A 26,770-nucleotide genomic window follows, 5' to 3' on the forward strand; every position below is an offset into this window, starting at 1 on the left:
GGAATCATTAGACAGAGAAAGGACCTCTTTAAACAATCAGGTTACCCCACCATGGAAGAAAAACAAAACCTCTATTCTCTTGTCCGCGCTTACTTCTCCTGTATGTGAATTATAATGCTGGGGTTTGGGACCCCCGTCTCTTCTTTTTCATTCAAGTGTGTGGTCACAAAAATTTCCTGTTCACTCTTTCTCCTTTTGTAAAGGCCCTTTTTAGAGTAAACTCTCACTCTGTCACCAAGTGCGGTCTTGTTTTCATGTTCTCAATAATCGAATTATTGATCATCAGCAGGAGCATCCATTCTCAAATCTTTCACGTCCGCAGTACACCCACGCAACTAGCGAACAACGAGTCACTATATCCACCTCGCCAAGCACAAAATCGAATTCACAACTACTGCTTTTTTGAAACAAGTCAGATAGACTATTTATTATCAGACTGAAGTCATAATCACTCGATTTAAATACTCTAAAAAGTCAGTTTGCTCAAGCCATCCATAATAATTTGTATAATGTATGAGACCTTCATCTCATTTTTGTTAGAAAATCATTTTTTTAAACTAACCGTGTAATTTAAATATCATATCTTGGTAATGATTTCAATCGCATTCTTAAATCTCTTTTACAGAATAATTGTTGTGATGTCTTTTACAACTATCAGTTCTTGTATAATTTATATAATATACACCGCAACAACTATGAGGCTCAACAATACGGAATCTATTAAAATAAACATCTGATGATATACAATTGCACAGATAGAATTACAACCATTAGTATATATAGATGTCATAAGAAAGCATCACACTTAGTTTACAAATCTCCTCGAGTCTGTTTCATATGGTGGGGGATCCATATGGAAAAGACTTTACGAGTTACAACCATTCCACGCAAAACAACAAACTAAAATGGAAAAGAAGCAGCAAATAAGCCTTCTGAAGTGTCTTAAGTGGGGGGATCAGAGCTGTGAAATCTTCACTTCCCCTTTAGTGCCTCTCCTGCTGTTTTGATTCTGGGTTGAGAGGGCTTTTTCCCAGGGTTGATTGTTTCATTTCTCTGCTCTTTGGACTGTAAGGACCTCTTGCACCGGATCGAGGGCTATACTCAGTCGTAACCTCACCCATGCGAGAATTGAATGATAGACTTGGGCTCTGATGCATTATCAGATCTTTATTTGGTGTGGGTGTGGAACTTGTTATCTTAGGGCTGCTTGTGTGCCTAAATTCCCCGCGGCTTCTGGTGATAACATCATCTAGGATTTCACCTTCACCAATCCCAGAAGCACCTCCACCAAATTCTGATTGCTGTTCAGATAAGACAAAGCAAAAGAGGATGAAATCTAAGAATAATATAAGCATAAAATATGATGGTTACTGATTATCAATTAAAAGGACACAAGTTTGAAAGTGTAATAATGGAAATATTACAGCTGCAAGATTGTATGGTAAAGCAGGTTGCTCCTCGTACGCTGCTGCATCCAATTCTTGAAGATGAGCTCCCTTGAAGAATCTGGGGAGGAAATATTGCCTTACTGGAATTAGCAACATGATCATCATAGGAAACATGACGCCAGCGATAGGAACCCATGTTAGTCCAAAACATATTAGCAGATAAACAGTCTGGAAAATGGTGAATGTTGCAATTGTCTTGAAAGGCACAGTTTCCACAAAAGCAGCATGGTAATCCTCAAGCACTCTGCAACACGAAGAAACTATTGAAGTCAAAGAGACATTGGGATGATTATGTACGATGTTTTTATACTTGGGACGTTGGTGTATGTAAATAGGGCATGTATATACTTGAATCTTCTGCTGGGTGCAGTGAAGAGAAGCAGGATCCTCTCCCAGAACTGGTTACCGGGAAGACTCTCAATAGCCATGAAGGCAAAGTAGCCCCAAAGGACTGAGGTTGGTATCTTCTTGAGGAAAGGCATGGCTGCAACACATGCTCCCACCATTGTCGATTGAAGCAAGTTACTAAGACGTTGTTCCTTCACTTCAACGGGCAATAGGTCGTCTATTTCTTTTTCAACATCAAAAATTGTCTCATCCACTGGGGCATCTATACTTCCCATGCTTGTAGCTGCTTGGATGGTTGAATCTTTTAATTCTTTTAGCCCTGGTACCTGATCATATAACTTCATAATGTTATCGATACTGAACATCTAACGGCGTAGATAACCTAGCTAACTGATCAGGAACTGTACTCACTCCAGCTGAGGGGTCTTGATAAACTAGAGGTGTCTGCATTTGATGATAGGCTTCTTGCATATTGCCATATAATTGTCCTAAACTAGCATTCTTCCCAATACTCTTACGTGCTGTTGAAACTAGTCTGTTGCGAAGTAACTGTGCCACAAATTCTTAATTTTAGTGAGGAGAGACAGATGTTGTATTTACTAAAGTAAGAACATCCTTTAAGAAATAATAAAAATAATACAGTCAACTTCTCTTTCTATACCCCATGGCCCATGACTGTTTTTCAATTTTTATACCTGATGTTTAAGAGTAGCCAGACTCTTGGTATGCATTGGTGACTGCGGTATGACACCATTTGAGGGAGGGATCCCAATGAGGCCACACATTAAGGTCTGGCGTCCAGAAAGATGGAAATTGGCATCATTAGAGGAATGAATAACTAGTTGAACAGCAAGGTTAGAGGATATAAGGGAGCATGGAGAACGAGAATGCATACCAGAAACCCCAACAGGAGCAAGTCGTAATGGTAAGAAGATGGCTTTCTCAAATTAAACTCTTTCTGTTGGGAAAGTTGAGATGCCACACTATGATCAAAGTAATAAAGTACAGCAATCATGGTTGCCGGAATAAATGCTCCAATGATGTAGAAAATAGGAACGTGGATCATGTCCTGTCACAACAGTTGGGGAGAAGCGTATAGTTTTGTTAGAGACAATAGTAAAACAGTGAGAGATTGAAATGCGATACAAATATACACGCCTTAACAACAGTCCAGTTTTCATAAGCACCAGGTGACCATGGATTTGGGCTGAAGAGGCGCCTTGGGATACCATGTGGAACATTGCCAGCTGGTATGTACGAGACCCCTGTCCAGACAAGTACCATAAGTGGCACCCCATAGTCTGCTAATAGGCTGCGAATCCAACCTGCAACATGACTCAGATTTATTCTCTTGGGAATCCCATTGATTGCTGTGCGATGGATCCATTATAATTGCACAGACTCTTACCAGAACCATAACGCCATGACCTAGCCTTTCTGCTTCTTAGCGCAGTGAAGAGAAGGCCAAACGAAAGCACTAAAGCAAACATCCCATTAGCGAACCTCCATGAAGGTATAAACTCTATTGATTTTGGATTTTCTCGCTGTGGTATGCGAAACTCATCTACTAGTCCCTGCACTTACGCATGACAAACCATACAAAATATGGTTCCGTTTGTGTAAGAATGTAAAATCAATTTGGCCTCACTGAATTGGCGTTAAAACTTAGATCATAAATTCATAATCTAGTGCAAATGTGAAGTTTTTTTATAAGCAATCTTACTTTGATAGCTTGTTGCATGAAGAGCATGGCAATGAGCAGGCCAAATAGCTCCCCTGCAATTCGGGTAAATCTATTGATTATAGAGCAAGCCCCCAAGATGGACATTAAGAACAGCAGCAATGCTGTCCATACACATACCCTGTAGTATTAAAATACAGGGAAAAAAAAAAAAGGGATGACGGTCAGCCACCACCACATCGTAACAGAAACTCCGACGAGAAACCATATAATTAGGGATCTCGTTAGAGGTTAAAAAAAAAAAATACCATCCACTCCATGCTAGAAACAGATTGCGGCCCAAATCTGGTCTCTCTTTAGCAAAGTTGAACATGAATGTGTACATGATCACAGTAGGCTCTGCAACTCCTAGAATCAGTAAAGGTTGACCCCCCAATATCGAGTGTATAATGCCACAAACTGAAGTGGATGCCAAGGTCTGAACAGCTGTCAGAACTCCATCTGCAACCAACAGGTACTTGTCATCATCTATTTTTGTCCTTAAAACCAGATTTATGACGAAAGGGTTAAAAAAAAAAAAAAAAGACAGCCATTGGAACGTAGCATAAAGAGTATGATCCTTTCAGATGAGACTTATATCATGAATCCCTTTCCCAGGTAAAAGAATAAGCAGTTCATATTTGATGAACATTCAGTAGTTATACCAGTGTTTCGCTCCAATTGTTCACCAAATGAAATGACAGGAATCGCAGAAGCAAAAAATATGTAGGTGGTGGGGGCCAAAATCCTGTAAAGAGAAGCCAAGTGTGATATTTAAATCAGTTACCTGTGGCTGGTAACTAATGAGAAATTATAATATTACAACAATAGGAGCATATACCTTAAGCCTGCTCTGAATCCGCCAGTCCAGTCTTGCTTGTAGCACATTAGCCTTCCTCTGAGGTCATTCTTGATTCCTTCGAAAGGTACGAATGTTTCTTCCATGGCTGTGGTCTTGTTGAATGAGCTATCAGAGGATGAACTGACGCTCCGAGGAAATCAATCTGGGGAGTTTCTGCAGAAAGTCAACTACTTTGCTGCCATTGGAATAATCGGTGATCAGATAGCAACCAAGTAATTTACATGATGGGCTTGTTACTATTTGTTTTAGACTAGAGTCGATTAACAAGTGAAGCGATGAAGGGTGACTGCGGAATAAGGAGGTAAATTAAAGAAAAGAAAGGAGTTTGAAAGATGCAGTGTGGCTCCAAGAAGCATATGGGAATGGAAGATTGGATGCCGCGGGTACAGGAAGAAGCTAGCTAGGGCAGAAGCAGTATTCAAGTGCTTGCTCTCAACAATGTGGATGCAGAGGAAGAGTATTTATAAAGAAAGGGAGAAAGAAGAAGGCTCATGTGAGGAAGACAGTAGATCAGTGAATCTCACTGTAACTCCAATCTTTGCCGCTTCATCCTGGATCATGGCCCTCCAGTTGAATTTGCTTTTCCAAAGAGATCTGCGTCGCAAATCCTCTGGACCCACTAATTCAATATCCATTTTTAAAGATCAGCACAAAAATTTAGACTTTTTTTGGGACAAATAAGGACGGCATTTTGGACAAGTTCATGTTGTCGATGTCAACTCTCTGTGGAAGATACAGGTTGGGTGTGTGTCTTTCTACCCATTAGGCCGTGACAACATGATTAAGCAAACCACAGGATTAACGTAGTACTAAAATTCTTAAACTGTTTCATTAGCTTTTTAATCAAGCTAAAAGACAAAAGTTATGTCGGGGTTAACCTCTTTACACCCGTGTTCCGTTGTCCATACTCCATGCACGATAATACGAATGCTTTGGTGGTGTTGTCAGTAAAACAAGCAGTATGCCTCATTTGATGATACAAACAACCGCTCCTCTCTCCCGCAGTAGAAACGCTACTTGGATCATACGGGAAATCAAGCCAAATTACCATGAAAGCCATCTTGATTAAGAAATGCCAATTCCCTTCAGTTAAATATCTTATTTATTACTATTTTCGGATCCGGCACGTGATTTTGGTTTCATGGTGCCGTTGCTTAGCACAGGGGAAAAGAGCCCCAGCAAAATAGAATGGTTACACGTTACTAAGGATTCATGCACCGGAAAAAGCAGCGAAGAAGCTGGTTCATAAATTTCTGGGGAAATTCATTCCTGAAATTTCAGTGTGCAGCGTTTGGGTGCATTTCAGGTGCGAAAGCAGGGTGCAGAACCAATAAAAATTAAAAGCTTAAACTCCGAAGGTCATGTGCTGCCAAGATGGACAGCTCACGTATGAATCACGTACGTGGATTCTGCGTCCCAATACGAACCAGGCTTTATTTAAATAAGAATAATAATTGATAATGCAGGGAATAGTAATATTAAATAGCGCTCTGTCCTCTGTAACTGGAATTTATATATGGCTCCTGTCACATTCTTTCCCGCATTTGCATACATTCATTTCAACGGTACAGCTTTGTGAGAAATTAAAACTCACGCCAAGCATTATCAAACATATCGTTGCTGGCATCTTTATAAAAAGCTTCATCTACCCTTCCATTTTTCGCTCCCTTTTTTCTCCCTTCTCCACCCTCCTATATATGAAACATCACATTAAGATTGAAATTTAATATTTTATAAAATTACTGTTAAATTTTATTGAATTATAATGAAAAATTTAAATAAATCGAAACTTATTTAAATAACATACACGCTTACAGTAGACCAGAAGCAAACCAAGAAAAAAATTATGTAAATTACTAAATCTGACCTGCTTAAGACTTGTTTTGGCCCCAAAAAAAAAAAACTGTTTAAGACTTCTTGATCGCGGAACACATGTAATTAACATGAAAAAGCATATTTCCATTCACACGACGTGTGTGTGCATGAGTAATATAAATGTTCCTCCCATCTTTTTAATAAATTACATATAAGTGAATTACGTGGGTAGGGATTACGTAAATTAATAGGCCAATTGAAATTAGTCAAAGACAGTATAATTAATTGAGGAAAAAATGCATTAGAATTTTAGATATCTTCAAAATGTAACTTGTAATAATATGATGAGATTTAGTAAATATTTTCGGCCAGCTATCTAGTAAAAAATTTATAACTTATGGTATTTTAAAATAATATAGTAAATAGTTCGGACAAACAACATGTTGAGATCATAAAGTAGACGGTTATTAAATAAACAAACAGGAAAAAATGACAGAAATTCTCCGGTGAGGCTCAAAAAGTCAAAACGCGGCTGAGTTGGGACCTGGGATTAGTAATCGCGAAACAAACATCTCAAAGGCCGAAGCCCAGCATGAGGCCCGAGGGAGCGCTCTCCTTCATATCAATTGCGGTGAACCAAAGCTGACATCCTCGTCCTCGTATTTTCGTACCTTGCTCCCATAAATGCCGCTATTCTGCGCCAATCCAACCCTCATGACAAATAAAATAAGGAAAAAAAAAAGATTTCTTTAAAATCCCAAAAAAATATCAATCAAATACGTAAATAACTTCCACATTATTATACGTATATAAGTTTTCATGCTTAATCATTAAAATGCCCTCGTATTTTTTAAGGCTTAACCCTCCACCCATTCACAATTTGTTATTGGATATGTCACTTTGTTTATTATGAATTACTTGTAATCCATTTTTATATGTTAAAAATATACTAAATTCATAAAAAATTTTAATTTATTCTTATTAAAGTTTTTTCTCTCTCTGCTTTACAAATCACTGAGTGACAGAGCGGTAGGTTTTTATGTTTTTATTACAGGTGTAATAATTCACAAAAAAATTTTGCGACCACAGCATTTATCAATTATCATTGTTACCCAAAAAAATAAAAACAATAATTGAAAATATACGTAATGAACCCGTCGTATGACAGCATGATTGCCCGCTTTCCTTTCCTTTCCTTTCCTTATTTGGCTCCGTCAACCCGACCACAGTAGAATAATCTGTACCAATCATTTCTCTTCACTCTTTTTTTTGTTTTTACTTCGGCCGCGTTTTCATTTGTCTCCTCCATGATACATTATATGAACCCTCCACATCGAAATATGCTTTTAATTTATATGAACGATACAAAGCATGTATTGTATTATTTATTGTTTTATTTAGAAAGCGAAAGTCAATACAATAATTAATCAGTATGATTCCATGCACTTTATTTAAAAAAAGAAAAGAAAAAAGAAAAGGTCGTCTGAAGGAATTAATAAAGAAAAAATAAACACCCCCCCTGAATTATTGCTCACACCAACCAAAACCAGAGGATGCGAACGGAGGGAAGGTTCATATGAACCCAAGAAACCTGCTCGCCAAAGTAGTTTTGGTGCCACTTACATATCCAATGCTATAGCGTCGAAATGATTTTGTCGAGCACATTCACTTTATTCACTCTCATTATTGAACATTTCTGAGGCGCCGAAGCAGCGATCTGTCATTAAAGAGAAGCGCACAAGCGATTGTTGAAAGTGGTAGGCCCGCCGGTGCGTTGGTTTGCGTCTCCGTCAGAGATTACATCTTTGTTGATTTATCACAATATAATCCCTCTTTATTCCCACTCTTTTCTCCCTCTAATTATGTCGTCTTAGAATAAGAAATTAAGTGTTGTTCTCAGACGGGGCTTAAAATTCTACAACTTGTGTGGCTTAAGTGCGCTTACGTACTCCAAGCCAAAGCAAAGCGACTTCATTACTTAGAACTCATGAGCGGGTTCAAATTTTACTCGTAATCAACAACAATAATGACGTGTAAAGCAAGTGTTCGTCTTCAAAATAGAGCAGAATTAAATTTATAAAACTTAATTTAGTCTTTTTATTGCAAGACTTTAAGGCAGTGGGTAGATAAAATATTGATACGGCCACCGGAGGGTTGGCAGCTTCAGTGCAATAAAATTGACGTATCAGGCGTGGCTTCCTTCTTGCCAAACCAGGCTGGCTGAATCTTGCTTTAATTAACACGAATTCTACTTTCTTGGAGCCACACTCGTACCCAAATTAATCAGCCCATGATTGCAAAGTGAAAACCTATTGCCCGTGTCCTCAAAAAGAAGCCCTCCAAGATGGAAATTACTAAACAAGTTTTATTGGTCAGCTGCTTCAAACTTTGTTGGTGCTTCTTCTCTTTTGGTGATTATGCTTGGTGTCCATATGCGTACACTGTGATTATTTGTTTTGCGCATCTTCTCACGGAGATACTGCTAGGCATGCGTGCCCCATCGACCTGCGTTGTGTGATTAAAATCCGTCTCCCCCATAGTGGGCTTTCATATGATCTTAATTAGCGTGATTGGTCCGTTGAAGTTTTTAGCCTGTTTGTTCTCAGCAGGAAACGAATAAGAGGGTAAAAGGGGTTTAACAAAGTGGTGCTTAATGAGAATGTGATGGAGTAAATGGCGGAAAGGCAATCATTTGGATTTGAAGGCACACACACGACTCACGACTCTTTGTGGCTTAGAATTCTCTCAGAAAGGAAAAGCCGGATTGAAAAGCCGGAAAATCCGAAAAAGGAAGAAATATATACAGTCAAGGGGAAAATCATTAGGCGGAGGCAAAGAGAAGTCTCAGGAGATAAGACGTGGATGACAATAAATCACAGCCATGGAGAAAAAGGGAAGACCAAATAGCAGTGCCGTTGCAGTCTCGGGATGTACAGTAGTGGATGAATCTTCCAAGTCAAATGCTTGTGGGGAATTAGAAGAAGCATATACTCTTAAATTTTTTTTTCTTTTAAAAAAAGTCAGGAAAATGAAACCTATAGAACTTATCCCAACCCTACGTTGGCCCATCTCTGTCTTTTGGCATTCCCTATAGCTACCTCACAATACAAGCGTTGCCCCATTTGATTTGACAGTCCCCCGACTTCCTGTGCGAGTTTAGAGTACTGCTACCTGTTTCACAGCACATTTTAAATGACGTTCTTTCTCCAAATCCACTACATTCCAATTTCAATGCATAGATCCAAAGTGAAGTAGTCAAATGCATGGCTACAGCCGAAAGAACCCGTACACTAGCTGTAGTTGCAATAAAACGTGTGGGGAATATACGGCTGAATCAGTAAAAAGTGGACTTGATCAGGGGATGATGGTGATTAAGAGGGTGTTTGGATAGAAACCAAACCATGGTTTCAGAAGTGCTTTTACGGTTTACGAAGTAAATATGTGGAGGAATTTGTCTCGTTTTACGGAAAAGTGCTTCTGAAACCATGGTTTTCATATTGCCAAACACCCTCTAAATGTTCAGGTGCGGCACGGTTAGGTTAGTTGCCTAAAAGGAAAAGGCAGCGAACAAAGTACAAGTTTTTAGGACATTGTGTTTCTGCGTAATTACCTACTGATTCTTGGTAAGCATCATGTAAAGGTTTGGAGTGAATGAGTGATGTGGGGACAGTGGTATTTATAGGGGGACCTCTACCAAGTTGGATTGAAGGAGGACGAGGCACATTCTCCTATTATGAGTTGCTGATAAAGTGAAATGGTGTATGGGGAGGGCAGTGTATGGATGAAATCGTGACGGCCATCCCATTCACTGGCAGCTTTCCTGTGCTCAACTCCATCCTGCAAATGCATCTGCCCACTATAATGCTGGAGGGCGTTCTGCCCTGCTCTCTACTTGCTTCAAATTCATAATATAATTGTCCCACATCATATAATCGTGACAGGTCATCATCATAATGCGCCTTCAAATTTCAGAAGCTTCATCGGTTGGTAAGTGCTTAAAAATTTAAAAATTTGCCGAAACCGCATGTGCTAAATGGGAAAGCAACTGCCATGAGGGGAAAAAAATGAAAACGCAACACAACTTGCGGTGAGCGTGGATCGAACACGCGACCTTCAGATCTTCAGTCTGACGCTCTCCCAACTGAGCTATCCCCGCCTAGGTTACTCCGAGGACAAAGAATACTTGAACTTTCCAAAGGTTGCAATAGTAAATTGCCAATCCAAATAATAACATGCATGTATTTTTTTAGTATTATTTTTCCTGATAAATAAATATATTGATTTTAGCGTTATCAGATAAGATAGGAGGACCGTGCTGCGTCTGTGATTTTCTTATTAACGTTGGGCTTATATTTATTAACTAGCCTTTGCTGTGATTTTGCTGGAGATTTGGAAATTTTTTTAAAAAGGTAGATTAATTATAAAAAAATTCCAGTGATTACATCGTCAACAATCAATCAATAAATGATATAATATAATATAATAACAATGCCTACTCATTTTATTTTCAATTAAAATATTTATTCATCGACACTTTGTATTTAACACATCCGCTTAAGGATTATCATGAGTAGCAGGAGTTACATGACTACTGCAAAAATTTTATGTAATCCTTTTTGCCTATTAAGAATGCTAAAGTAAAATTGTTGTTCAAATTATTATAAGATGCGGAATCGCATTCTTTTTATCTTTTAAAGGAGTTATGCTAAAATTATCTGGTATGCAAAAACAAATAGTTTTATAGAACATTTAGTCCCGTGTGAATCACAAACGGTCAGCGATCGTTCAACTAATGCAATACCTTCCGCTTTCCTTTGACAAGAGGGACTCCTTCAGAATTTTATGCACAACAAATTTAATTAGAAAGCTTGCTGTTCCTCAAGGCTTGTTTGTCACCAATGCAAACTCAAGGCACTGAAGATGAGAGCACAGATAGGATAGTGAAATGAAAATATATTTCAGAACCTGAGGAGGATAGCCAGTGATCAGTGTGATCAAATGCAAACTGCAAATAACAAATGACAAGTAACCTATCCTTTATTCCAGAAAAAAGAGTAAAAACTCCCAATATCCGCTCGAAGATTTAGGATAATTCTCATGCTCGCTTATGCAAACTAGACTTTTTTTCATAGGCTCTAATCGCCACCAGATCTTCACTCAGGCAGGAGCTTCTTCCTCTTAGCCACACAGAATTCCTACTACTTGCAGGGATTTTGATTAGCGCCCCACGCTGACGCGATACAAAGAAGTACGAGGGAACAATTTAATCGCAGCTAATGGTCCCCTTTAATCTTCTAGCAATCTACAACTGAAACGGCCATCAGAGAGAGTCAGCTTCTCTGCCTTCGTTACGGCATCCAGAGGAAGAGGCCTAAAGCTTCGAGATGGCCCATAGAAATGAGGGAAGCTATTTGAACCGTCCACAATTTCATACACCAACCCATCTCCCAACTGCAACAACGAGTTTAACAAAAATATTCTGTTAGGCTGTAGTCTGTCCGTCATAACCAAGCAAAAATAACGGCCAGACGAACAAACGCATGGAATTTGGCTGCAACCCCATGCCACACATGTTGTCATGAAATAATCATTTGAAGCTGTTCCTAATTTCTCGACAAGAGTGGGCCAAATCACACTTTGCCTTGGTTAAAGCAAATGTATAGAATTTGTGCCCACGATTAGGCATTTTCATCTTGAAGCATTTTGCGAGCAGGAAGCTTCAACTTCTTGGAAGCAACTGTGGCCAAATGTAATGTTACTTGCATGTTTGATTATATGTAACTAAATTATGAGAGTTATTTCAGCCCAGTTATCTCAGTCTCATTCTCTGAACCATCATTTTTCCAAAGATTGGCAAAAGGAACCCACGAAATGCTTGAGGGCATTTAAAGTTTAAACAGCTATTGATTATCACGAGCCATACCACTTACTTAATCATCACCCAAATGCATCAGGTACAGGCGGCTAGCCTCCTAGGCAAGTCCTAATTATATTGTAGACTATATAAAGGAGGTCTTATAAAATAAGACAGGAGGTGGTATAAGCATAGAGGATGCACGTACAAACCTTTTTAGCATCAATCTGGAGCAGGTATAGTTCCTCGTTGGTGTTCAAGAAGAAGTTTTGCAATGTTGACTGAACCTGCGCATAAGTGCACAATGAAGATTTAGTAATTAATTCCATTATCAGCAACAAGTTCAAAGAGAATAATTAAGCGTAATACTCCTACAAATCTAAGTATAAAAAAAATCGATTGACACAAACACACCTCAACCGTTTAACAAAACAAAACAGAAACGAGAGAAGGAGAACCTGATCCAGCTTGCTGAGATGGATGAAACCCGAAGACCTATCAAGCTCTCCACCGAAAACCGATCCATTCTTCTGCAACTCTTCCCACTCTCTTGCTGTACTGATTCTGTACACGAAATCGCCGACCTTCCCAGCCATCTTCAATGAATTTGCTTCCCCCCATTTCACTTCACCCGCGTCCACCTGGTATTGACGTCCATAAATTGGGCCCAGCTCTCGTTTATAAAATCCACGGCCCAAGCCCAGATGTTCAGTGGAGCACAGTACGGATCGGTGACGTAATCTCCGTTTGCTTGCGGGGAAGGCCGGATGGGGATGATTATGCGGGCGATTGAGTGACTGTAGGATAAAAATGCATATTTGGTTGGCAAAAAATATATTATTAGTATTATTAGTTTAAAATGATATTAGTTTTAAATAATATCTTTTTATTAATGATATTAGTTTAACAAAATTAAAATTCATATATTAATAGTATTTCGTTGCAAAAAGTATATTAACACTGCCTCCGATTCTTAATATAAGATTTTGTTTGACTTTTATTTTGGTCATAAATATAAAATTTCAATCCACTTTATTTCTCATATTTATGTATTTTTTTTAAAGATAGTCTTTCTAACAATAATAGTTCTAGCCAATAATATATTTAATTAGTAAAGATATTTTAGAAAAGACAATACATATTTATTACAAATAACTAACTTAACTTCTTTTCTTAATCTTTTTAAATTAATCAACTAATTCTTATAAACAGGATTAGATGTAGTAGTACTCCTCCGGTCCTAATTATAAGACCCAATTGATTTATTTGAAGAAATTAAGGAAGTAAGTTAAGTTGGTTATTTATAATAAATAAGTGTTGTCATTCCTAAAATATCCTTGCTAATTAAGTATATTGGCTAAAACTATCATTATTAGAAGGATTATCTTGGAAAAAAATGCATAAATATAAGAGACAAAATGGATTGGGTCTTATAATTAGGACCAAATAAAAAGTCAAATTGAGTCTTATAATAAGGACCGGAGGAGTATTTTAGAATATTGTGTTGATATTTAAAGTTTTAACGTTAATATTTTTTCGGTGAATTAATGTTAATATTTTTAATGCAGTTTTGCATGTTAAATAGTTAACAACTCAGCCTGCTTGTCTGCCTGCTTGGGTTTAGGGGAAAACAATGGCTACGATCGCGAGAATGCACTTGCTTGGACCTCTCAAAGAGGTTGAATTTGCTTTTGCAGGTCCCTGTTGCTGCTTACTTCCCAGGTATTTGGGATATTCTCAATTCTCTCTTCGTCAGCGCAATGTGGCTCTAACCCCCAAACGAAATGCTTCGGTTCTTCCCAAAATCAGCGCCCAAACTTCTCTCGGTACGAATGAATACTATCCACCATTACTTAAATTGAGCACTCTCTGCCGCTAAAACTTGCTGATCTGACAGGTTATTTTCCCGATTCCAACTTTTACAAAGTGGAAGCGATTCTCAGGTTTGAAGCTTTATCTTTTATTGCTTCCTTTTCATATGATGACTGGTGTTACACTGTACCCATATCGAAATGTGTTTTTGGAGTTACTTACTTCATCTTCGTGGTTCTTCTGATAGGCCTTGGCAAATCCCTCATTTGTCTTCGGTAAGGTCTAACCTTTAGCATTGTTCCAACTCTTATATTATTCTTTCTTTCTTTTCTGCTCTTAATTTTTGGGCAAAAAAAAAAAAAAAGTTCTTTTGCTCAAGATAACTGACTGAACGGGTAGTTCATTATTTTAATACGATGATACTTGCTATGCAGATTTTACTATTTGGACAAATAGGATATTACAATATTTAACTGTTAGACGAAGGGGCGTCTCCTCTGCTTTTGACCCGTTTTAACAACCAAAACCCCCCCCTAAAGTTTTTTTTTTTCCAAAAAAAAAAACCCTTCTAGTATCATTTCTTTGATCTCCCCATATCGAAGGGTGCTACTTGGCTCGACAAAGTTTGACTTTTGTTTTGTACAGGTCATCCTGTTCTTAGCTATGTCGATTTAATTGTTTGACCACATTTTTTCCTCTGCTGTATCCGATAGAATTCCGTAGCACCGCACCTCGTAGGTACCTATGGGTTTTCACCCCGTCCCATTAAGCGGATTGCAGTATTTGGTGAAAGCTCAAGAGTACCTGTTCCTGCGAAATTGCTAACACGCACTGGATCAATTCATTATCCTAGAGAAATCCGCGGTTCCATCGTCATGTGCCCTTTTGCCTGTCAATGATCCGGGCAACAAATTTATGACTGACCACATATGTTTCAGCAATTCAGATCATTGTCCAGCTTCCAATATATGGTCGTGGATGGCACTTGGGAGTTGAGACTACCCAAAGGATGAATGTCATTTCTCACTGAGTGCCTCCAGAATGAAGTCGTGTCACTTAAACTTGTGCTCATTCTCTCAGACAATTGGTTTAGTCGATATATACTCTTTGTATAGGATTTGGACCGAATGCTAACAAACTCCTTGATGACTGAGGTTAGTAATACTTCTTATTTTCCTTGAATTGAAGGCATTGTTGAAAATGGGAATCCGTGGCGTCACGATATCTGATGTTAAGGGATTTGGTGCTCAGGGTGGTTCAAAAGAGAGGCAGGGAGGTAAGATCAAGTCTGTCTAGAAATGAAGATATGGTCTCTTGCATTCTTGCAATCCCTCCTTTCATTGATAAAGTTAACCAAGCTAAAATGTCAAAGAATTCCTGATGGTTTAATTAGATCTGCCAACAATCATCTTTACTTGCAGTATTTATCTAAGGCTGGATTCATGTGTATATGCTCACTGCCTCTCTTGTATCATTATTCTTTGTTGACCTCTGTTCATTTCTCCCCAGGCTCTGAATTTGATGAGGACAATTTTGTTGCCAAGGTTAAGATGGAAATAGTGGTGAGCAAAGGGCAGGTACGTATGGAGGTAGCATTGTGCAAGTTTAATTGATCAAGTATGTTTCTTGATAAAGATAATCAATAAGCATCTGATTTGCAAAAGTTGTGCGTGTCTTGCCCCAGAGAAGTAAATTGTGATGGCAAAGTCGTGGTAAAAGTTTTAGTGAATAGTGCTTCTTCTAAAGTTGGATTTTTTTGTTTCAACGAGAAATAATTTTGGGATATCAAAAGAATAAAATTTTGCTACGATTTTGGGTTGAAGATATTTTGTGATATCGCTAGATTGAGATTTATTGAAGAAATTTATCCCCTTGATTAGATATCATACATTCTCTATAGGTCGAAACAGTAATAGACAAGATTATTAAGGTGGCAAGGACGGGGGAGATCGGTGACGGCAAAATATTCGGTAAGGCTTCAACGTACCTTGTTACGAATACTGTTTTCAAGTTACCTTTCTTCTGGTTCTAGTAAATTTTATAGGATCGTTCACACATCCCCATCGTTGATGTCAGTCCAGAAAATGCCTGTCAGATCTTTTGGCGGGCCTTTAATATTACATTATGCATTGACACTAATACATATTCATATTTCCCTCGTACCCTACTCATCGCTTAGAATTAATAAGATTACTGTCAAGTGTTCAAGCTTGTCGGTAAGCAAAATAAGTTGGAAGAAGCTTGTGGTTTGAGAATTAAATGGGAACCCATAGCTAGCATATTGTTTTCTTGGTTTTCTGTATCATGAGTTCCTCATCAATTAGAATACTTAGAAGCATGATAAACTCAGAACTATCGGGATATTCAAAACCTAAGCAAGGTAGCCTGATGCACATTTCCTGTGAATTGGGAGAACTTGAAGATGAAGAAATAATTAAAAAGAAAACTTACAATTTAGCAAGCTGCTTCAAATTTAGGTATTGTTTGGAGCTCCGTTCAAAACGGACTGTTAAGCAAATTTACGTAAGCCGAGACAAAACTCTCCTCACATACTTATCTCGTATTCTGTAAATCACATTTAAAAAGCTACTTATAAGTCAATCCAAATAAGCCCTTAGTAGCCCGGAGCTGTGATCATAGTTCTAATAGAAGCATTGATTGTGCAGTGATACCTGTGGCGGATGTTATGAGAGTTCGTACAGGTAACACTTCTATCAAACTCCAAGTTATAATTTGTGATCGTAGTTCTAATAGAAGCTTTCAGGTGAGCGTGGGGAAAAAGCTGAGAGGATGTCTGGTGGACGAGCCGACATGTTTTCCGTTGCATGATTTGTCTCGATGGAAGTGGGACTTGAGCGCATTCTCAAGTCTCAACTTCTCCCTCTCTCATGATAGCAATATAATCCTGTCTTCTGTTTTTCTGTATTATGGTCTGGAAGATGAATAAACTGTGGGCAATCTAATTGGCTTGTTACGTAGTGAATAAATTTGCGTGGCAATTGTTCCTTCGTGTTGGAGGATAATAATAGTAATTTGCATTTTCCTTGATCTTTTTCATGGACTAACATAAAAATTACTTTAAATACATGATCTAATTTGTAGTTCAAATACAAACACACACATAGAAATAGAGGTAATACTACTTTCGTTCCTTATTATAAAAACTTGTTTCATTTTCAATTTAGTCATAAATATAAAATTCCAATCTCCTTTGTCTTTTATATTTATTTATTTTTTTAAAGTAGTCAATGTAATAATTGTGTATGTTAAAGGTTTCATTAAATAGTAATTCTAGCTAATATACATGATTAGTAAAGGTATTCTAAGAAAGATAATACTTATTTATGACAAATAATTAACTTAACTAATTTTCTTAATTTTTCTAAAGTAGTAAACTAGGTCTTATATTAAAGACCGGGGGTAGTATTATAGAGCTCTATGCTCTGCACACACACACAGAACTAGAATCATCATCAGGATTTCAATAACTGGTATGTTTGAAATCAATATAATTTTTGTATAGATAAAAAGTTTATATAAATTGAGTCTAGGACTCACATATTACTCACTAACAAGATCTTTATATCTGTCTTTATGGGTCATAAGTCATCTTCATACCAACTAGACGAACCCAACAATCAATATAATTAATATTAATGTATAATAACCTGTACTAACTACATATCATAAATATAATCCACACTGCATGTAATGTATGTGGAAACTCATATTCAATAGAATTGCCAAACACGGAGCATAAAACGGGACGGTCAAAAACTTGAAGCAAGAAAGGATTCTTTTTTTTCCCCCCCTTGAAAAACACATTTTTACTAAGGGCTTGTTTGGATTGACTTATAAATAGCTTTTCAAACGTGATTTACGGAATACAAAATAAGTATGTGAGGAGAGTTTTATCTCGATTTACGTGAACTTGTTTAAAAACCCGTTTTGAACGGAATTCCAAACAAGCCCTAAATCAATGCGGGGCTCATCGCCAGTGTGATAGTCGCGGCAAGCCACAAGCCTCAAGTCTCACTGGGGAGCGGGGAGCCCAAAACGCTAGCCGGCAATTACTCCCTCCTCCTCTTGAGGTGTCTTTAATATTCACGTGTATCGTAAATGTTCAATATGTCAAAGAAAATTTGAGAGAAATGATCATATTTGATTCCCAATTATGTTTTAAATTGGATTGTGTGAATAATAAAAAAAATATTTCAAAAGAATTTAAATATTACAATTTTACCTTTGTTAATGAAAAGGATGTAAATCTCCACCCACAATTTGCAGAACATTTTATCAAAATTATGAGAAGCAACAATAAAAAATCACTAGGTCTTATTATATACTACCTCCAGTTTTTAATATAAGATTTATTTGACTTTTATTTTTGTCTTAAATATAATGTTTTAATCTATTTTGTCTCTCATATTTATTAATTTTTTTGCAAGGCAGTCTTTGTAATAATGATGGTTCTAACCAATACACTTAATTAGTAAGGATATTTTAGAAAAGACAATACTCCTCCGATCCTTAATATATGACGTAATTATTGAGTTAGTTTTAGTTCTAAATATAAGACCCATTTATCATATTTATCAATTTTTTCTAAATTACCCTTATAGATACCCCTCAACCATAATCAAGTAGAAGAGGAAGATGGAGTATTAAGAAAGATGATTATAATGTTTTAGGAAAAAACGTGTCACATTTCTTATAATTAACTAACTTACCTAACTTTTTTAATCTAATCAAATTAGTTAAATGGGTCTTATATTAAAGACCGGAAGAGTACATACTTATTATAAATAATTCATTTAAATAATTTTCTTAATGTATTCAAATTAATCAATTAGCTCTTATATTAAGAATTAAAAGTAGTATTACTTTATGTAAGGATCAATAAAGTCTTCTTAAAGTTATCTTATGATAGGAGGACAAGGAAAAATATCGAGGCCTTTAGTGATTGATTGTATTGAAGCCATCCATTTAACCGCTAGAGACTTTATTTCAACCATCCTTGCAAACATATGCTTCAATCCACTGTTGATCTTCTGAATAGGCATTGAAATATTTGCTAATTGCATAGCAAATATTTTATTAATAAATATCTCAGGGTCAAATTCATATATATTGATCTCGACTTTCGTAACACTTTTGTGCTATCTTTTTCCCGGGCAGCAATGTACGATTTCATTCTACATTTGGTAAAGAAGGGGGCTTTAGATCCGTCTGGTAGAGAGGTGAAAATCTCTTATAAATACATTTTATATAAGTTGAAATAAAACTTTTCTTACATACTTATCTTGTATTCTGTAATTTATTATTAAAAAAAATCTTATAAACTACTTATAAACTGTTTCAAACTGACTCTTAACAGGACAAGGTAACGGCGTTAACACCTCATGGGTCCGTGTTTCGGTGTTTGTATAAATATGCGAAGACCGCCTCGACGGTGTCATAAACGGGAAGGGCAGAGGTGGCGCCTTCTCTTTTTCAGTTTTGTGGGACGTTTTACTCAATTTCGTTCCCTCCTTCGAGCCTCGAGGTTAGTTCTCCTGCATGCTTCGCTTCTCTACATGAATTGCGTCTCCGTCTTCTTCTTTTTGCCTGTTCAGTCTCTTTTTCTGTACAAAATGTCATATTTTCTTTGATTCGAAGATTATTTTACGATTTTATCCTGTCTTTTCTCGATCTGCATCGTGCGCTGCGAGATTGTTATTTTAATTTAAACCACGATCTTGTTTATGCATGTGATTTGTGCCTTTCATTTTTTGTCTCCCGTTCGAGTCGGCGCCATTGTAGATTGCATTGCTCTTCTTCATACTCCCCCACCCCCCGGGGGAACCAAAAAAAAAAAACATTTCCTTCTCTCGGGAGGAAAAGAGTGATATTACGTGCATTTGTCACCGTTAAAATTCAGTTCAAATGGATCCATGTCTTGATGCTAAAATTTGGACTCAGAATACTTGAAAATGGGGCTGTCTTTCACCAAGCTATTCAGTCGGCTGTTTGCCAAGAAAGAGATGCGTATACTCATGGTGGGCCTCGATGCTGCGGGTAAGACCACCATTTTGTACAAGCTCAAGCTCGGAGAGATAGTCACCACTATCCCCACCATCGGTAAGCTTTATCAATTGGCGAATCATTTGTACAGTTTTATATTAATAAGTGGCAAAAGAAACAACCATAATTTATCTCCAGTTGTTGACATCCTCTGGGGTTAGTGCCCTGGTCAGTTATCTATTGCAATCTATACTAATATATCATTTGATGTGTAGGGTTTAACGTGGAAACTGTGGAATATAAAAACATTAGCTTCACTGTGTGGGATGTGGGTGGCCAGGATAAGGTACATTTTTCCTGCACCACCTGTCTTTGTAAAGGAAATGGATGGTCTAGTAAGTAGGCTGAAATTCTTTTCAATAACAAGATCATTGGCTAAATGGCTTGAATAAGATTCTTTATGTCATGAGTTCGTTTCTGCTTTGGGGAATAGGCCTTAAGTAATGGCCAGTTATTTAGGGTGGGCGAATGAAATGTTGATGTTAACACATGGATGTGCAGTGATCTTTATGGGTATTGTAGTGTTTACAATTATACCACGCTCTTTATACAGTCTGTATATCTCTTATATTTGTTGGTCCACAGCATCCGCTGCTCTTATTTTCTGTCTGTTGCCTGATTCATTCAGTCCGTTAGAAATGTGGTTTTATTATGCAATCATGTACTCCTGAGTACATATGGAGTTTTTGTCTGAATGTAGAACTGTCTGGCATAAATTGTTTTACCTAACCTCTCATTATGTCATTACTTGAATTAGTTTTGGATTTAATTATAATCAACATGGTGATGATCATTAATATGTTTTCCCCTCTAGATTCGTCCTTTGTGGAGACATTACTTTCAAAATACACAAGGACTCATCTTTGTGGTTGACAGCAATGATAGGGACCGTGTGGTTGAAGCTAGAGATGAACTGCACAGGATGCTAAATGAGGTGATAAAAACATTTTTAATGATTGAGGGCCAATTTGTTTAAGATTAAGAAGAAAAGGGATTTCAGATAATCTAAACAAGTGGGAGTTGTTGGAAGAAGCTTAGGCTAAACATAAGGGATGTGTTGGAAATCTTGTTTCTAGCTTATTTTGATAAGCTGACTAAAATGAGCTATTTGGATCAGCTTATCAAAATAAGCTGAAAAGAGATTTTCTCGAACAAAACTCTCATGTTTAGCTAAGAGTCTCTCAACAGCTCCCTCGTTTAGCTTAGCTTAAATCACTTTTTTCTTAATCTCAAACAAAGTGGCTTAGAATGTCAGAAGTGGCTTATTTCAAATGATTCAGGTCCCTATCTATGATCTTCAATCCTTTTCGGATGATCATATTCTTTCCCTGGCAGGATGAGTTGAGGGATGCTGTGCTACTAGTTTTTGCAAACAAGCAAGATCTTCCAAATGCTATGAATGCTGCTGAGATTACTGATAAGCTTGGTCTTCATTCTCTCCGTCAGCGTCACTGGTAAAACTAAATTTTTGCTTAATATTAAAACCCCCTCTTAATCTCCTGTCTCCCTGCATCCTCCCTTTCTTCCCATTCTCATCTTCATGCTCTGTACAAGAACAGGTATATCCAGAGCACGTGTGCCACATCTGGCGAAGGGCTTTATGAAGGACTTGACTGGCTATCAAACAGCATTGCAAACAAGGTTATTACATCATAACTAAACTGACAAAACTATAGCGACAGATTCAGCATTCGGGAATGCATCTTGATGAAATTTACAATTTACAAGTAGATTATAATATAATGATTTTTCTCTGGTATTGCAGGCATAGAGACAACTAATTTTGGGTTGCAAAAAGTTGAGTGTATTTGGCAATTGGCAATCATGTACTGGAGCTTTTGATTTTTTGTTTCCCTTGTTAGTGTTCGCTGACTCTGGCATGTAACGATTTCCCTTGGTAAAAAGAACAGTCATCTATTTACTTTCCTTTCTTGGTTGGGTTTCATCAGGAATTATGAGAAATAATGGTGGGTATTTTGGTCTGAAAAAAAAAATCATCTCAGGAAGGCACGAAAATTCCGTTAGGGGGTGTGGAGACAAAAATTCCATCATTTTGATGGGAAACTGCCTTCCCAGGAGACACTCTTGCATCATTCCAAACCCATCATAGTTTTTCCTTCTTTCTCTCCCTTTACATCATTCAAAATCCTGCATGCCGAACGGACCGTCAGAATGATTTGCAAATTTTTCCCCCTTGTATGTTAACATCATGCCATTGTTTTTAATCGTTGTGTTGTGAAGTCAGTCGAGTCATTGAAAATGATATATGTAGATAAAAACTAGAAAGTAAAGTGCAGATCTTGGTTTTTTAACTGATATGGGCCCCGGTGAGTTGCTATCGGTTGTTATTTTCCAAAGAAGTGTGATTTTTTTTTCTCATTTAATAAACACGCGAAGAGTTTGTTTTAACAGATTAAAAGGGCTTGGTGTATTTGAAGAGCCGCTGTCGCAACATCATCGTGTGGTCATCAACTCATCATTGTGATGCACTGCTTATTGCGTTAATCAATATGAATGCAGTCTTATCTAGTGTTAAACAATCTTCAACTCCAGACAAGTGGACAAATGTGCTGTAGGAAGTTTTAGTTTCTGTGTGCCATTGGACTAGATGGGCTTTCGTAGTGATTAAGTAGGCTGAATTTTGCAGATGGCGCGGCATTCTTCCCTAGCCCTACGATTTAGAATTGAAGTCATAAGCAGAGGTGGAATCCACCTGTATATACATTGAACGGATAATACGTATGGGATACAAAATTCAAACCCAAATTGGTCTGCTTGGAAATTATTTTACTACTCCCTCCATTCCTTATTATAAGAGACATTTGATGCTTATGGCATGTTTCTATATATAAGAGACACTTACAAGTTGTCTCTACTTTTTTGTGTTGATTTACTATTTTATCCATATTTATTATCTCCAACTCACACTCTCTCTCCCTCCCACTTCTCTTTCTTTTAATAATTTAATTGTTCTCTTTCATGCTCTCTCTCCTTATTAATGAGGGCATTTTTGAAAAAAAATTATACTTTTTACACATTAATTGTTCTTAACTAATTTTAACTATTTTTTTTATCAACGTACTTTGGTCATTTGTCTCTTATAATAAGAAACGGAGGGAGTACCACGAATGCCCAGCCCCCCTTTTGAAGCGTTTGGTTGTTTTCTCAGCTTCTTTAACGGGTGACTGCGCGCTGTCCATACATCGGATCGGAGGTTGACATGAGTTTGACGCAGCGGGCATATGAGATAAATCGAGTCTATGATAAGCAATCAGTCTGGGACACACAGTGGGCACATTGCAATACTACAATCCTTGTGCTCTCCTAGATATAAAAGAATGTTTGGATGGAAATCAAACAATAATTTTAAAAATACTTTATTGTTTTTAAAAGTGCTTTTACAATTTACAAAATAAATATATAGAGGAGTTTGTCTCGTTTTGTTTGAAGGTTGCCAAACAGCCTGTAAAATCTAGATTGTGCTGCGCACTAGATTTAAGACCGAAGGTTGTAAAATGCAATTGGAAAGCCCACGGCACCGGAACTTGGACGCCGGCTGCCCCACTTATCTTCATTAAACCCCAAATCAGTAACACGTGCGCATTTTATCGATCTGCTGATTTTGTACCCAAATGGAATACACTTGATCAATACTACCTCCTCTACTTTTTTTTAATATAAGAGTTTGTTTAATTTTTATTTTGGTCCTAAATATAAGATCATAATTCACTTTGTTTCTTATATTTATTTACTTTTCTTAAGATAATTCTTATAATAATAGTAGTTCTAACTAATAACTTGATTAGTAAGGATACTTTAGGAAAGACATCACCTATTTATTACAAATAACCAACTTATATTTTTAATCTACTCAAATTAATCAACTAATTTTTCTATTAAAGAGCGAAGGTAATATTTAGGAATGCAGAATATATATATATATATATATATAGTAACATCAATTTTATAACAGCCAACTTATAAAATAATTACTATTTTCATATATGATTTAGGTTTTTTCCTTTTTAGAAATTTTGTGGCATGCTCTCGTTGGAGCCAAGCTTGGCCTCTTCGGGCCCACATACAGGTGTTAAGGAATCGGCCACGAGAGGCATTAGTGCGAGGGATGCAGGAACATTTGGTCCATAAATGTTGATGGACCAAACCTTGGAATTCTAAATATCTTTATGTTCCCTGAATTGAATTCTAAAGCCAGTAAAAGGAATCTCGAATATATTCTATGCAAAGGTCGGATGAATGGGGTGCCTTCAAAGTCTACATTGAACCCTAAAGCAAATCCTAGTTTGACATATATTCTGCGTCTGTGCAGGGTAGGGTATAATTAAAGGCTTTCATAGTCCAAGAATAAACGCAACCCGTGACCTCCTGTTGGCTGATAGCTAAAGGGATTCTCACCCATTCACTAAATTCAGGGGAAATTGGTTAAAAGATCTAATTTCCCAGATATTTTAAAAAAGACATGACTTGCAAAATATACAAGTACATAAATGAAAGGTCCACAGGTTCAATCTTACTTGTAATATTAGATTATTACTGCTCATTATTCTAATGGCCACTTCCATTTTGGTGAACAAGTGCCAGTAGCCTCTTTTTCAAAAAAGAAAACAATGATGATAGTAATTAATGTGCATCGAAGCCAGTAGATGTCTTTGGAATCATTTGATATGAGAGGCGAAGCCAATAGAAAGATAAGGATCTTCGAAAAGCGTCTTACCTTTGACCACGTTGGAAATGGAATATTAAGATTATATCCACCTTGTCGCCCCAGATGGTATTTAAATTGTAGATAAGAGTCTCGCTTGTGATTCCAGAATAACTTCAGCCTCCTGCCCCCTTTACCATTTTATATATAAATTAATAATTAGATGGCAGAGAATAAAAGATATATTAATTAACGTTTTATTTACCATGACCTTTTGACCAGTCTCCTCACTCTTGCATCAAGTTAAAGCTATCTTCGTTTGCAACTGCAACGTCACTATAATATGCTGTACACGTACGTACGGTAATGTTTATCCAGTGACCATGCCATCACATTAACCTTTGCAAGACTCATTCTTCCACGTGTATGACAGCATCGAACAGAGTAATTTATTTTTAATTTCGGATATATATATATATAAAAGAAGGATTTTGTTTCATAAAATAAAATTTAATTTGCAAATGTTTCCGAACACTCACTTTGTGTAAAAACTTTGTTATGCACCATCCAACATTTGTTTTTGAAAGCTAATATCTCAACTTTTGAATATTAAATAGATTTTATTTTTATTATATGACTCGTTTATATTAGTTACAGTTTGTTGTATTTATATTTAAATTACTGCTTTTTTACCTGATACTAAGTTGCCACACTTATTTTACATTGAACGTTTGTTTTCAATTTTTATTTTAAAAAAATCAGTTTAGAGTATGAAGGAATAGAAAATTTTCTTTGTTATTAATCCTGGAACACGTCACTAGGGGTGAACACGGTTCATGATTTGACGAGATAGGCTTGAGTCTATAATAAAAATTGAAAAAATAACCCAAAAAAAAGCCAAAAATTACTAAATGCCAAATATGTGATGTTAACAAAAATTTGTTATTACTACCTCCGGTTTTAATTATAAGAGCCAGTTGACTAATTTGAGGGGATTAAGAACATAAGTTGAGTTAGTTATTTATCCTAAATAAGTGTTATTTTTTCTAAAATATCCTTACTAATCAAGTATATTGACAAGAACTATTATTATTAGAAGGGTTATTTTGAAAAAAATGTATAAATATGAGAGACAAAGTAGATTGGGGTTTTATATTTAGGACCAAAATAAAAGTCAAACAGGGTCTTATATTAAGGATCGAAAATAGTATTTACAAATTTAGTGTTGTCAATAGCAAATAAAGTACTGTTATCAAACATGATTTAGTATTTAGTAATTTTCATTTTTTTTAATCATTTTTTCATAAAAATTTAAAACATGAGCCAGTAGGCCTGGTTAAAAAATAAACTAATGTGAAAACATTTATTGTAATTATGTTACCTAAGGTCTCAAAGCTTATTTTCAAAGAAATAACAACATCCAAACTACCGCAATCTTAGAACTGAGAAATAAAATACAAATGGACACACAATAATGGGTCGAGTTATGCGTGTAGTAGTCAGATCAAAAATCACAATGATGAAGGCTTGAATTGGGCGTGCCGTGTTCATGGTATGGACACGCAGTTCCACAAAATTCCATTTAAATTTTCTCTACCCCCTCCTTCCTCTCTCTGCATTAACCTAACCCTGCGCGTTACTGCAAATTTAAATTGAGATGGGCGCTGTAAGGAAAAGCAATTCAAAGGGAAAGGAACAAAGTCCAAAGTGGGGTGCATCTCCAACAATCCATCCACGACAGAGGCAGCCCCAACCGAACCCCACCCCACTGCTGCCTTTTCTCTCTTCCATTCGTACTTGAACTAGAAGTTCTTCGTCGTCCGTCCATTCGCTGACGCTGTTAGATTCTCTGCACCACTATTCCCGCCACTAATTAACTGTTTACACAGTTAAAGTCATTATCAGTCTCAGGTCACAGCTCCAATTCAATACTGATTCGCACTCATCTCTAAACCCACCAGAGCGACTCCAAATATTTCCAGTCCCAGTAAGCCGTGTTGGCCTAAATTGGAAACTAAAATGCAAAATGGTTTGTACAAGCAGGGCGATGTGGATGGGGCTTAAACCCAGTGTTTGCGGCAGCATTGACTCGTCGTTGCTTATACTTGCACGCTTCGTTGTAATTGGCATCATTAGTTGAATCTTTATTTGTATCAACCAACCACTTCACACTCCGCTTCGTGCT

General features: G+C 37.0%; 4 protein-coding genes and 1 non-coding gene across 6 annotated transcripts; 2 read left to right on the plus strand and 3 right to left on the minus strand.

Annotated features, from left to right (window-relative positions):
• Positions 1-696: 696 nt before the first annotated feature.
• Positions 697-4,792, minus strand: LOC114747301 (boron transporter 1). Its single transcript, XM_028935614.1, has 12 exons — positions 4,358-4,792; positions 4,182-4,264; positions 3,786-3,978; positions 3,520-3,658; positions 3,205-3,370; positions 2,955-3,121; positions 2,692-2,865; positions 2,492-2,587; positions 2,208-2,345; positions 1,797-2,122; positions 1,425-1,692; positions 697-1,301 (listed from the first exon to the last, which is right to left on the minus strand). The coding sequence occupies exons 1-12, from the start codon at positions 4,459-4,461 to the stop codon at positions 984-986; spliced, it is 2,172 nt and encodes a 723-aa protein (XP_028791447.1). The 5' UTR covers positions 4,462-4,792; the 3' UTR covers positions 697-983.
• Positions 4,793-10,276: 5,484 nt separating this feature from the next.
• Positions 10,277-10,349, minus strand: TRNAF-GAA (transfer RNA phenylalanine (anticodon GAA)). The gene has a single exon. It is a non-coding gene; the product is annotated as a tRNA-Phe (tRNA).
• A 777-nt stretch (positions 10,350-11,126) lies between these two features.
• LOC114747303 (uncharacterized) lies at positions 11,127-12,673 on the minus strand. Its single transcript, XM_028935617.1, has 3 exons — positions 12,506-12,673; positions 12,260-12,334; positions 11,127-11,644 (listed from the first exon to the last, which is right to left on the minus strand). Exons 1-3 carry the CDS (start codon positions 12,641-12,643, stop codon positions 11,480-11,482), a joined length of 378 nt encoding a protein of 125 aa, XP_028791450.1. The 5' UTR covers positions 12,644-12,673; the 3' UTR covers positions 11,127-11,479.
• Positions 12,674-13,654: 981 nt separating this feature from the next.
• Positions 13,655-16,911, plus strand: LOC114747302 (nitrogen regulatory protein P-II homolog). 2 transcript variants are annotated; one of them, XM_028935615.1, is made up of 8 exons: positions 13,655-13,873; positions 13,945-13,990; positions 14,107-14,134; positions 15,048-15,135; positions 15,369-15,448; positions 15,760-15,829; positions 16,526-16,561; positions 16,624-16,911. In XM_028935615.1, the coding sequence occupies exons 1-8, from the start codon at positions 13,681-13,683 to the stop codon at positions 16,686-16,688; spliced, it is 606 nt and encodes a 201-aa protein (XP_028791448.1). In that variant the 5' UTR covers positions 13,655-13,680; the 3' UTR covers positions 16,689-16,911. The 2 variants fall into 2 exon arrangements, with proteins under 2 accessions (XP_028791448.1, XP_028791449.1); XM_028935616.1 differs by having other exon boundaries at positions 15,369-15,436.
• Positions 16,912-19,328: 2,417 nt separating this feature from the next.
• LOC114747312 (ADP-ribosylation factor 2-like) lies at positions 19,329-22,015 on the plus strand. The gene is made up of 7 exons (XM_028935624.1): positions 19,329-19,404; positions 19,821-19,979; positions 20,138-20,208; positions 20,737-20,856; positions 21,258-21,376; positions 21,482-21,563; positions 21,688-22,015. The coding sequence occupies exons 2-7, from the start codon at positions 19,832-19,834 to the stop codon at positions 21,691-21,693; spliced, it is 546 nt and encodes a 181-aa protein (XP_028791457.1). The 5' UTR covers positions 19,329-19,404; positions 19,821-19,831; the 3' UTR covers positions 21,694-22,015.
• The last annotated feature ends 4,755 nt before the right edge of the window (positions 22,016-26,770 follow it).

This window comes from Neltuma alba, unplaced genomic scaffold (assembly GCF_004799145.2).
Source record: "Neltuma alba isolate B1F8T4 unplaced genomic scaffold, ASM479914v2 tig00005275_pilon, whole genome shotgun sequence".
NCBI lineage: Eukaryota > Viridiplantae > Streptophyta > Magnoliopsida > Fabales > Fabaceae > Neltuma > Neltuma alba.